Source organism: Alligator sinensis, unplaced genomic scaffold (genome assembly GCF_000455745.1).
Source record: "Alligator sinensis unplaced genomic scaffold, ASM45574v1 scaffold432_1, whole genome shotgun sequence".
Taxonomy (NCBI): Eukaryota; Metazoa; Chordata; order Crocodylia; family Alligatoridae; genus Alligator; species Alligator sinensis.
In genome coordinates, this window is record NW_005841998.1 from 1,841,858 (window position 1) to 1,855,373 (window position 13,516).

General features: G+C 41.2%; 1 protein-coding gene across 4 annotated transcripts in view; it reads right to left on the bottom strand.

Annotated features, from left to right (window-relative positions):
- SPTBN1 (spectrin beta, non-erythrocytic 1) overlaps positions 1–13,516 on the bottom strand; it is a 201,974-nt gene that overhangs the window by 61,123 nt on the left and 127,335 nt on the right. For all 4 annotated transcript variants that reach the window (XM_025201573.1, XM_006021584.2, XM_025201575.1 and 1 more), the window contains 6 exons: positions 9,203–9,376; positions 6,999–7,090; positions 3,871–3,951; positions 3,009–3,124; positions 1,829–1,941; positions 1,051–1,238 (listed from right to left, as the gene is read on the bottom strand). In XM_025201573.1, coding sequence (XP_025057358.1) covers positions 1,051–1,238; positions 1,829–1,941; positions 3,009–3,124; positions 3,871–3,951; positions 6,999–7,090; positions 9,203–9,376 — 764 coding nt within the window. The remainder of the gene's footprint in view (positions 1–1,050; positions 1,239–1,828; positions 1,942–3,008; positions 3,125–3,870; positions 3,952–6,998; positions 7,091–9,202; positions 9,377–13,516) is intronic.

Sequence of the window (13,516 nt, forward strand, 5' to 3'; positions counted from 1 at the left end):
TAAGAAAGTTAAAAACGAGTATTTCACTGCTCCTAGGGAACTAGAGAGTATTTTCTTAAACAACTTATGTGATGCATAGTATGGTAACCCAGACATCTCCATTTCACGTGACAGACTAGTAGTCTACACGTTCATCAGAATTGACTGGTTTAAATGTTGCAAAGTCTGCACAAAATCCACTAATGTATATGGGTGCAGTTAAGCTTGGCTGGACTGATCTTGTTGGGGATGGTCCTGCTTTAGCAGGGGTTTGTACTAGATGACCTCCTGAGGTCCCTTTCTACCATGATTTTCTGATTTTATGAAACCCATTGGGGGATGGGAAGGGAGGATAGAAATAACAGGCAACTTTTTATGTAGGTGCATTGTATGGCATTAAATCCATTGACTCAAGAATCTAAGGCCAGATCCAAAGCCCAAAGTCGATGAAACTTTTTCCACTGACGTCAACAGGCTCCGAATCAGATTTTCAGAGCAGTTCCTGAAAAATACACGATCTTTATAGGCATAATGAAATCAATAGCAATTAAAATGGAATCTGGCTGCTTGTAATGCTTTTAGATGGTGAACATTAACAGAAAAAGCCTTAACTCCTAATTATAAAAGTATGTTGGGATCTTAGCTTTGCATAGCACATTACAGATATAGAAATGCAGCTTTGTAGATTTATGTTATATTTTGTAAAACCAGATACATTTGCTCTTGATCTGGGATAACCTATGATATTCCATTATTAGCTGTGTATGAGTATTACATAATGCTGGCATGCATTATTGGTGATAGTATTATCTAACAGCAACACACTATTGCTATCTGTACCACTTCACTTTGAGGTATTAAAACTTGCACTGAAATGGTATCTCTCAGGATCTGAGATCCTGTCCATAGCACATTATTTCCTGTTTACTGTGTGGGTTGAGTGGTAAGGAGCAAGCCATCCAAGGGTATTAACAATCAGGAATAAGGCGAAAAAAAGTTACACCCCCCCCCCCCTTTTTTTAAAAAAAAAAAAAAAAAGACCCTATTTTCCTAAGGCAAGATTAAATTTACTTGGGTGGTTTCTCCACTGTGCGATAGGTGTTGAATGCCTGCAGCTGCTGTTGCACACCAACCAGTGAGTTAGCAAATTTGCGATTATTCAGGATGATGATGGTTTGTTCAATCCACTCAAGAAGGTCAGAAGCCAGTGATTCGTATTTTTCAATCATTTTCTCTGTTTCGATGGCATTGTCAAGCACCTGCAACAAGCAACACAAAACAATTGAGTGACAAGGCCAGACCTCTTCAGAAGCCTACATCTCCATAAAGAGACTGCGCAGAGGGACTTAATTTATGGATCAAACCACTCGCTCCTGAATACAGAAGGGGGCTGGGGATACTGAGGAGTGAGGACTCTTTGCACTGCTTTGAAGCAAATTTCCACAATCCCAAACCAACTAAGGGGACAGGGTCAGTGTTTACAAAGGGATTCTTATTTTGTCTGTAAGTATGTTGCTGGCTACCATGAACAGTGTGGGTATGTTATTAAACTGAAGGCTCCTTACAGCTCCAAAAAGAGAGACACAGAGGGGCAGCTAATGGTAGAGAAAAGAATGAACAAGATAAAGTTAGGAAGCAAAGTTAAACATCAGCTAGTATTAAGAAACAGATGAAAACATCAGTAAAGATTAACCACTTTCCATATTATATCAGAATATAAGGTCTTCAAATCCAAGATTAAAAGCAAACTCAAAGCTAATATGCAATAGGGCTGCTAAAAGGACTGACACTGTACATAAAAATAAATATTTAATTGGCTGCATCACATATAAAATGTTAGCTGGCAAACCTTTCCAATACGTTTTCCTTCAACGGCTAAAGCTTTCATCTTAGAAAAGTAGTGGTAATATGTCACCACATAGGTGATAATTGACTTTTCGTCAGGATGGTCAACACTGATATCTGAAAACCAAATAAGAGTTACTTTAGCATAGTGCGTGGTATGCAATTTAAAACAATGCATACAGTGCTGACAATCCACTAAGTAGGACTCAGACTGAGAGACATGGCTTCCCTCACTTTTCAGCTTCTGGGGCTTTGAAGTCTAGGTTTGTGTACTAATCAAAAATACATTCAGTGGCTTTGGCCCAGTCTCCAGCTCTTTGATGCTAGAAGTTATAAACCACCTCCTCTATTTTGCATTAATCTTAGAGACAGAAAACTGTGTTTAAAACAAAGGACGGGGAGCCAGGACATCTGGGTATTGTTCCAGATTCTGGCCCGGACTAGCAGCTGTTCATAGCTGAACAAGCCTTTTAGTCTCTGCATGCCTCTGGGATACAGGATCAGTGATATTTGCCTGTCTCCACAAGATAGTTGCAAGATATGATGTTTGTCAAGCACTTAGAAGAAATGTATTACATCTGTATTTGAGGGAGGAAATACCAGCCTCCAGCATCAAGGAGCCAACAACAATCATCCACAATCACACGCACAATTTGTGAGGGTGATACCTGCCCAATGATGTGACTTTTACTTGCCCCCTACCAACAAAGCCTCCTGTCCTGTGAGTGTTGCTCACGCTTTAACATCCATACACATCAGAACAATACTACTTGTTTGGGGGCTGGGAAGAAAGTTAAGAGAAAGCTTTATGAAAAACATGCCAATTTCATTTTAACTTAAAGAAAGCGTTTCCCAGCACAGATGGGATATGGCTCTTCACTTCTCCACATACGTGGCCAGTCCAGCAACAGCAAAGTACTGCCACATGGCAGGGACTGAAGTTTAACTTCCTGCTCAGCTCCCTGCGAAAAGGAACCTCTTGTATTTGTCACTGGTGATCACTCTGCTGCCTCCTGCTCAGGCAAGGTACTCTATGACTAGAAGAAAAACCTGCGTCCAGGTGCCCTTCGACTTAAAAGGCTGTCACATAAAAAACAGAACCCTGGAGCATGGACGGGTGTAACAGAGGAAATAACATTCTTCCACAGAAAGCCAGTCCATGTTGTAACTGAAGGAATTCTTACCCTCTGGGTCCAAAAGCTTAGTAAGACCAAGGTGTTGCTCTGCCAGGTTAAAAGCATTCTGCAGATTGTAGTGTGCATTTGATTTCTTCAGCTTGTCAAAATCAATGAGATCAGGCCTAAACAAGAGAGAAACACCCTCAGTTTCTCTAACATACAAATGAGCCACTTGATGAACAAGTGAAATAAAAGCTGGAACACTCCAAATAGCAGTGAAGACCCATGGAAGCAACTTCAACAGGGATGAATTTGGATCAGGTTTTCCCATCCTTCACACAGTCCTCTAGTTGACGCCTCCCATCATCCTTCTCATTTCAGTGAGGCCACAGAGAAAGTATGGAGTTGCACAGCATGTGCCAGCAGGGCTAAATCTGGCTTCTGGCAAACCAGAGAAAATTGACCAGGGATGAATGTGGCTGAAGTCAAACAATTTAGGGCTAGGGTTACACACACACACTTCCTTGTACAAGTGGTTCTCCTAACTTCAACAGGGTTAAGAACAGAAGAACATAAGAGATGTCATGCTAAGTCAGACCACAGAGCCAAAGAGCTCAGTAACCTGTAGCTCATAATGACAGAGTAGATGTTATGTATGGGCATGTGTATTTAGGCAGGGAATATCAACAAATCCAGCCCCTGCCTCTCTCCCCTTATCGACTCCAGGATGTAGAGGCCTAAAGACTCCCAAGTTGGAGGCTGCACCCTTACTTACTATGTTTGCACGTGGGACTCCAAAATGTTCTTTCCAATTCACCTTCAACTCCCATATACTTAAAACATCAAAGAGCTAACTCTTGCAAAACTGTGCACACAGCAACATATCCAGATTTCCAAATATATTATAGGGTATTTTACAAGGACATACCTGTGTTTATGTATTAGTGCGTTGAAAGCCATCCCGTCCCGCCAGCTAGTAGTGAAGTTGTGAATGTTGACATTGGGATAACTGACAGAACAAAAAACAAAAATAACGTAAATCACTATAGCATCCCCATTCTGGCTTTGCACACTGTCACTGAAAGCGTGGGACAGAAGTGACAGTTCCTATAAGCAGATATGAGGAATGTTATCAACCAGCTCCTGAAGTTTCACAACCATGATCCTTTAAAGCACATCAAAAGGAGAGGAGCAAGAACATCTTCATTTTCCCCATGTAACACTAAGAGAGTTGATATATATTTTATGCCTAAGTTTATATTTTTAAAAGAAGCTAACTATCATTTTTCTAACCTCTAATTCCCAATCTTTATCCTGTGGGGATCCAGCTCTGCAAATTCAAATCCATTTTCTCACCTAAGCAACTGACCAAGTGTTATCTTCAAGCACACAGAAGATTAAATTTTGGAGAGGAATAACAATTGGTCAAGAAACAGAGCTGGAGACTATACTGGTGACTGCCAGGTGGAGAAGGAGGGTGGGGGGCCTTTTTTGAAATGCAAGGGAAGAAAGGGCTTGAGGCCTTTAATAGATGACATTAGGGAAGTGGTGGACTAGAAGCTTTTCCTTGCAGCTTCAAAAGAATGACCCTCCCCACAATGACTTCCAAACAAGTGCCTAGGGTCATGTGTCTGATGGTTAACTTGATAGCTAATAGATCAAGGAGAACCAAATTCACTTCAGTTCTGATTCAGGTATTTTTTCAAAATATCCAAAAAAAATTAAGGTTCTTTGCAAACCCAATTTCAAGGGAACCCTCTGAGACAAAAGTCAAAGTTTTACTAGAAGTTCTTAGAAGTACTCAATTCACTTTGAATTAATTCAAGTTTCATGAAGGAAACATACTGAATTTCTATAAATAATGGATATCCAAAGCTATACAAGAGCTACCATTTGTAGAAGCATTTTGGAGGCACTTCTACTTATGAGCACACCTCTTCTGAATGTGGAAAAAACATCCAAACGCTAATTTCTTAATGCATTCCAAACTTTTTCTAAAGGATGTGTGGCCACTTCAGACATAATTGGACAGCAGGAAGTCCATTTCAGCAAAACAGTCAGTTCCTCTCATAGACAGTCTTTTCTCTGCAACCCTCAAAAGGTATTCTGTAGGCAAAATCCAACTGCCATTGGAGTCTGGTCTAACAGTACAAGATTTTACCCATATGTGCCACAATCCTTCACACTTTAGAAATCGATCATTTATGAAAAAGGAATTCCTTTGCATAATGCTGAATCCCTTGGGAGAAGACATTTTAGTTCTGCAGGGCAGGAGGAATCTGAGAAGGCAAAAAATGTATTCCTCTGAGGTCATGTCTACACAAGATGCTTTACTTGAGATTAGAGCCAATTACAGCACAGTAAGCATCACTGCCTACACATGCAAATACAAGTGGCAAATTTACTTGGGAGTAATTACTGCACAGTACAGCATGTGTAGATGGTCTCCCAGTCAGCTGGACAGCAGGGGGAGGAAGACTGCTTCCTGCCTGCAGGAGTCATCAGCTGCCAGGGCGGGCTCCCCGGCCACTGGTGCTCGGGCAGGAAAAACGTTTCCCTGCCCCAGCATCAGGGAGCTCCCAAGCCCCTACTCCACAATCACAGAGTGGAGGCTAGGAGGTCACCAAGCCGGGTCTGCAAGGTAAGACTCTCCCAGCTCCATGACTGCAATCAGGGGGCAGGGGCTGGGAACTCCCTGCTTCTGGGGTAGGGGGACATTGTCCCCGCCTGGGCTCCGGTGCCAAAGCCCACCCCAGCAGCAGGCAGCTCCCAGGGGCAGGGAACAATGTCCTCACCCCTGCCAGAAAACAGCTGTCTCCTGGTCCCGTGCTCCCTACCAGCCCCTGGCCTAGCACCCAAGGACAGCCTAGAGTTCCCCTTGGCTGCTGCAGGAGGCCAGTGCAGGGCCAGGAGCAGACTGGTGTCATGAGCAGCAAATCCGCTCCTGCTTCCCCGCACGTGAAGACCCCGCTGCCTGGGGTGGGTTTACTCTACAGTAAATTATTCTAGAGTAAACCCACCCACCCTGAATCATTTGCACATGGAGACATGCCCTGAATGTAACAACTTTGGAAATTAACACAGGTCTTTCATTTTATTCTAACCAAAAAGTAAATTGTGTCCAACCCATGCCTTTTTTTTTAAATAATTAAGGAGACTAAATTACCATATTTCTTCAAATACCTGACAAATATTTTAATGGAAAAAACGCCACATTTATTCTAAAAAAAAGACTTGCATCTTAAAAACAGAATTTTAAAAACCTGCATTTTTTCTTTTTACAAGCAGAGAATGTGTCTTAAATTCCTGGCTGCTTTGTATCTGAAGGAATACAGTATTTGTTAAGACTGCTAGAGTCCTTTGAGTTCTTCTGTTCTTTCAAGATAGAACTTCAGAAAAAAAAAAATTAAAGGAAAGAATACAAAATATTCTATTCAACTAACATATATAAACTCAAAAAGGTTGTATCCATTTTCAAGTTATGGCTATTCCCAAGAGAGCTTTGATCTTACTCAGTGGAAACAGCCCTACTCTTGTGCACTTTCTGAAACAAAATTGACAACACCAGGAACCAAAGATTATATACAGCAGAATCTTTCTTGCAGTCTTGAAAAAGCAATTGAATGAATCACAAATAAGACCATGATTCTGTCTGAGAGATATGAACAATGTTATATTTCATCCAAATTCCATAAGATTCTCAAACAGTTAAGATGCTAGTTACTGAATATAAGGGTAATCACACATGCAAAAAAGGTGAAATGAGGTTGCATAGTTCCCTGAATATGGTCACTATCTCCCAATATGAATAGCAAGAGTCTGGTGACCTAGTACCCTTCTTGGATTCTCAGATTCATATGTCCACCATATGGAAGTCATGATACAGACCTAAATAAATTGGAATGTACTGCCCTGTAAATAACAGATTTAGTACGAAATCAGTTAATTTGACAGCTTACTTTTGTCAGGCAATGGAAGAAAAGATGAATGTTTGTATGTATCCAAAATTATTTCAGTGAAAACCCCTATGTAGGTAATTTTTTAATCCACACTCACCCAGCTGTCTTCATCTGGCACCACAATAGCAAAGCATCTTTAGCAGACTTCTTCTCTTTGTTATCTTCAGTTTCAACACTGATATCCTGGATCTAAGAGTCACAAATCAGGTTGAATCAGAACAGTACGTCATTACCGAGCCAATTCTGTACTTAAGTTTTCAAAGAAATATAAGCAATTAAGATCACAGCAGAAGCAGCAAGAGAAAAAGAAGAACAGCAAAACAGAAGAACAGGAGAGTACAAAACATTTCCTGAGTTTGAGTTCATTTACTTCAAAGGAAGATCATCATGAACAGTTTTCTTTGTCTTTAAATTACTGTAACATTTCCTTTTTAAAGTCTATGGACAAATATTTTAAGTTTCACTAGAAACACACTATTCCATTTTTAAACCATGATTTATATAGGGTTCTGGCCCACTCTTGTAAGGCATTCTGTGCCTTCTACAATGTGCTGGCTATTTCAGTTGGAGATAAGGACGCATGGCACTCATACCAGGCGCACAGAATCTTTTAAGGGGGAGGTTTTAGGTGTAGGTTCCTTGATGCAGCTCAGCAGAACCCGATTCTTGTCCTGAGCAGTCACACAGCAAAGTTTCTTGAAATCTGTATTTTTAGTCATACTTAAATAAGTGGTGGCAGCACAACTTGTCAGTCTTTAGCTTCATCAAGATGAAGTCCAGCAAAAATATTTTAAATAAAAAGAAAAAACACAACCCTTCAGATTTCCTGTTTATATTGCAGTACATTTTGTTTTGTATTGTATCATTCAACTCCCACTGAAGTCAACATCAAGACTTGCACTAACCTCAGTGGAAGTTAAACCAGGCTCTTTCATGTTAAGAAAAAGAAAAAACAGGAATAAAATTCAAAGAATGATTTGCACTTAAGAAGTTTCTGCAGTAAGGATTTCCAGTCCTTTTCTAACCAAGGCCCCAGGTACTGTCAGAGTATTCAGGCATGAATCAATCATGCTGCTTTATTATAACTCTTATGCTCTACACACAGTTCCCAGATTCCACACCTACAGCCTAAGGCCCAACCTTACCAACACTTAAATCCTCAAAATGCCCAACAGCTTTACTTTAGAGTTTTTAGCAAACAGATCTGCACGCTAATTGTGTTTCTTCTGCGTACCTTTGAGTGGTATCATTTACACACCTACATTTACAATAGGTTGTACATAAAGTATCTACCATAAGTAGATTTTGGGGTTTGAATACAATACTTATTTGAAGAAAAAAATACAATGAAGACAATTAATTTTATTTTTGATCAAGCTATGGCATGAGTAACTGATCTATAAGCACATAGGATCATGCAAACAACTGTAAACCTATAAACGTGTCTTGTTATATGCTATTAATTTGTACTGTAGGAAGTCAGTTTAAGGCAACTCTTTGAAATAAATAAATTAGCAGCACCACAACTGTCAAGTTTTTCATGCAGTTTATTATACACACACACATTTCTATACGTATATGGAATATATAAACTATACAGAGGGGGGAAACAGTAAGAAATATACCAGTTTAGATGTTACTTCCTAGATGTTAATACAGGCCATCTGGAGCAGTTTGAAAGACATCTACTTCTGAAAATTACATTCCCCTCCATGAAGATGGGTTTTGATATAGGTATGATTTTCTATGTTAAAGCACTGGAAACTCTCCTTCACAGTGTGTACAAAGTTTTAGGTTAGGCTACAAGAAGCTAAAATAGTGAGATTTTTAAAAACCTCATTTTTCTTTTCAAGGTTATTTAACAAGCGAAATAAGCTTTTCACATACTGGCACTGTTGGTCAAGACTGAGCTTTTGATATCTTTACAAACCACATGCCATGACTGAAAGTACTTATATTTGGTAAATTAAAAAACTCAAGGGAAAAGAAAGTGAGAGGGTTTATTCTGTTCTTTGGGCTATGGATCTACCTACATATCAAAAAGCAACTGCTTGATTCAAGAAACAGAGAATGTAGTCTCACAATTCCTACTCACTTATTCTCTTTAGGCTGCTGATCAGCACTACAGCAAGGATGTAATCATGCAAAACTAGCATGTCCTGCTGGAGGCTCAACCCTCTTGATTTCTACTGAAGTCAGTGGGACCTGGGGGCAGTCAGCATTTCTCAGCAGGACTCTGGTCACAAGGAGAATAAGACCCACACAGAACAAACACACAGAACAAAAAGATAATGTTTTTACCTGGAATCTCAGAATAATGGTCCAAATAAGGCCAAGAGTCAGCCTGTGATTCCCATCCACAATATCATGGGATCCCATATTTTCTAGATGCACTCTTTGTTCTTTCAGAAACTGAAGGGCCTTATCAACATTTTCCAAACAATGGATGCGCATCCTTCCCTTTGTTGGTTTGGGCTACAAGGAAAAGCAAAGACAATAGAAATGAATATTACAGAAACTGCAAAGAAGTTGCTTCCTCCTTCAGTCTCACTAAGTGTGCCACTAGTATTATAATATGCTTTCTCTATAAATGACACTTACCACTGAAAACAAAATTTAACTCATGGTATGTAGGAGCAAACTATCTTTGGGTCCCAGGTTTCTGACCTCAGAATTTGATTTTAGCCCTTTTCTCTATAACAAAAATATATCTTCCTTGCGAAGGGAAAAAGAACCAGACACAAACTGGATCTCCTGGTTTCTTTAAGTTGTTTTCTTTGGGGAAAAAAATATTAAAAAAAAAAAATAAAGTTCAGGTTCATCCCTGTGCCCATAACATGCATCCAGGCTGCTCAGAAAACTACTGTAGCCGCAAGTAGCCAGCAATATTTGGTTATGCCAGTGGTTTTCAAACTGTGTGCCATGGAGCCCCGGGGCTCCACGATATGTCATCAGGCACAAAGATTAGGGGTAACGCTGGAGCAGACCAGAAGGCAGTGCACCACCATTGCAGGGCTAGGCTGTCTGGCTCTGTGTCTGTTCACATGACCTGTGGAGCCAGGGGTGGAAGGGACCACGACAGAAGAAACGACATGAACAGGTTGGGTTCCGTGACTTCTGGAAGTTTGAAAACCACCGGTTTACGCAATGAGATAACCTGTTGTTAGCTACAACATCCAGGTGTGACTGAAGCAGAAGACTAATTTGACTAGGTGAGGGGTTTTCAACTTTTTTAATAAGCGTACCCCCAGCAACCCCCTTTTAGTAAATATACCCCGGGGTGGGGGTGGGAAGCAGCCAAATGCAGAGCTGGGCCATGGCGAGTGGTGGAAGCGCAGCATCTGTGCGGCCCTGCTCTTACTTCAGCCCCACTTCTGAGAGGCAGTGGCGTGTGGTGGCAGGGCTCCATCCCTACCTGCCCCCACGTACTCCCTGGGACCTTCTAAAGTACCCCCAGGGGCATGCATACCCCCTGTTGACAAGCCCTGGACTAGGTGACTGATGCACTGAATCAATGGAATTTTGTCAATGACCTCACCGAGTACAGGGTCAGGCATTTGAGGAGGAAACGAAGCAAACTTCATTCTAGCTCATAATCAAAACATTTCCCTCCCTTTTTACTTCAGTCCTACACCTTCATTTGCTAGGTGAAAGATAAATGATGACTAGGCACAGTGAATAACATGCCTATTACTTTTTACTAACATGACCTTTTCTCTAGAACACGTGCTGGATTTTTTAAAATCGCTATTTGCTTCAGTGGAATAACACATTAAATAAGCAACTACAGCAGCAAATACACACAACGAGAAACAGTTCAAAATCTGGATGACATCTGCAAACACATAACCACTTTAAAACACAGCTATAATTTGGGTCCTAAATGAGCCAATGACACACCATGAAAACTAAAATTTCACAACTGTTTAGGCTACTTAGAGTAAGGCAGATTATGAAAATATCAGAATACATTTCTTCACAGGAAAAAAATGAAGCCAGCAATATAAGAGTAATACATTTTTTATCAAGACCCAGCGTAAATGGGAAAAACCATGAATACATTAACATCATATAAAAGTCGGTGCTGTGGATAAATGTTACAGCTGGAAAACTCATCCAGTGCTCAACAGAAAATCAATGCAACCCCTCCACCAAAACACTAATCAACACAAGTTTTTTTTAAATTTAGTCAGTGAACTGGCCAGTGAAATAGTTTGAAAAAAATCCTTTCTTCAGAGTGTACTCAAGAGAGAGAAAGTTTCAGCCAGAAGTATATTATGTTTCCTAGGAAGACTGGTTTGAAAAACATCTGCCATATGCGCTAAACACTTTGCTAGAAAGATATCCTTCAGGACACTAATGTCTCAGCACTCACTAGTTTCACTTCCAGATTCGGGAGACCACAAGTTCTTCTGTGGGGGCAGGCATGGTAACAGGAAAAAGAAAGTCAGCATTAAATCTGGTCAATTGCATACACTTCCAGGAACCAGATTTGCAGGTACAGTACAACCAGTTTACAGCACTCTGGCTGTGCAAAGAGGTCCCAGTAAGCATATATCGCATTTGTACTCTGACAGTACGGACATATGAATGAGTTAGCCTGTGGCAAGTCAAGCTGTCCCAATTTTTAAAAAGCTGTTAAGCACATGACATGCCTTCAAAAGTAGCTTAGCCCTGCCCCAACAGTTGCAAATTTAGATGAGGGATGTATCTGTCCCTTTTTCACACGCCTGCATCTCAGTGCCCCACAGGCTTCTCTCTCTCTCACTTTCAAATGTGCAGCCTGTTTGTTTGTGCACAGCTGCCACAATGTGATTTACTCTAGCTTTGAGCTTTGGACCCATAAACAGAAGGGCACATCCTTTCTAGGGCACAGTGCAAGTAAAAATGTAAGTGAAACTCACTTCCCAAATTCTATATTTATAGCTTATACAAGGTACCTGAAGATTATTGTGGTATTCACACAAAAAGAATACCATTGCTATGCTGATGTTGTCCAAGAGAAATTCATTCACATCAATCGCAGTCTTGTCACTAACCTAAATGGTAGCTAGACTGAGTTCTAATGTCTCAATATAATGAGAGGAAAATAAGTTGAAAATAATTAATCAACCCTCTCCCCCCTGCAAAATAACATTTTAAAGCTTGGCGTGCTCTCACACCAAGCATAGCACATGCCCAGAGGAGGAACTGCATTAGTCTGACCCGGCTCACCCAACGTTTATATACATCAGGTGCTTCAGCGGGGCTTTTTGGAGCTTTTATCTAATAGCTGACTGAATCAGATAAAGGCGTCAAAAAACCCCCCTGAAGCGCCTAATAGCCTTGTGCCTAATCCATACAGATGCTGGGGAGCTGGGTCAAACTAATGCACTTCCTCTTCCAGTAAAGTGATGCTTTAATTTGGTTTTTTTCCCCACATCTATTAGAACCCTTGGCTACTTGCATCAGAGACTCTTAAAACCAGGCACCCAAGAGTTAACACGCATTCACTAATGGTATTTTAATGAGTTCCTGAGACTGTCTACTTCCAAAGTGCACATGAATACATAGCCCAAGAAAAAAAAAAACAGGGAAGCAACCTTCCAAGACACCAAATTATAAGCAAGATTTGCCATCAAAACACAAAGATTTTGTGAAATACAAGATAACATGTAGTAAATCTGAATTGGACCCAGAGAACCGGTAGATCCATTGAAAAGGCAAACTTCACAGTGCCCCACTGACCGTGACTACACCTGACTACACTTTTTACTAGATGCCTCAAAATGACACTTATAATCATGAATGATGCAGGATGATGTATTCATATCTTATAGTGAAATCCTCTCAATTACATCAACAACAAGTGAGGCTGTTACACAGCAACTCTTCAGGTTAATTGCTTAAGATCTTCAGGACCAAATAACTCACACTCACAAAAGTAAAAAAAATTCGCCAAGCAGAGCTCTGCACTAGGCCTGTGGAAGTAGGCAGCTATTCAATCTGACTTCGGATCCGGCTGCTTTGGATGCCAGGGATCTGATCCAGAGCTCTGGACCGGGTTTCCACTTCAATCCAGCCAAAGTGGCTCCGAAGCTGCCTCGGAGATCTGGCCATACAGTATAATGGGGAAATCAATGAAATATCTATATAACTTTGCTGTTTTGTCTCTTATTTGGCTGAAACTTGCAGGAGTGGTAGCCTCTACTGAGAGCATGAAGCCTGCCAAGTTTCAAGAAGACAGGTGCAGGGGTTTGGGGGGGGAACCGCGCCCCAAATTCTTGAAAGCAAAACTCATGTCGCATCTGTGTTACACCACAGGGGGGTGAAAACTGCATGGATGGTGCCCCTTGCTCAGGCCACAAAGCCTGCCAAGTTTCAAGGAGATAAGTGCGGAGATAAGTGCAGGGGTTTGGGGGGAACTGCACCTCAAGCTGCGGACAGGCAAAACTCGTGACATGGGTGACACGGTGTGTTAAGGTGCAGCAGGGTGACAGCTGCAGGGGTGGTGGCCCCTGCTGAGGCCATGATGCCTGCCAGCTGTCGAGGAGATCGGTGCGGGGGGGTCTGGGGCCCTGCCCCCCTAGCTGCTGACAGGCAAAACTTGTGACATGGGTGCTTGTGGGACTGACT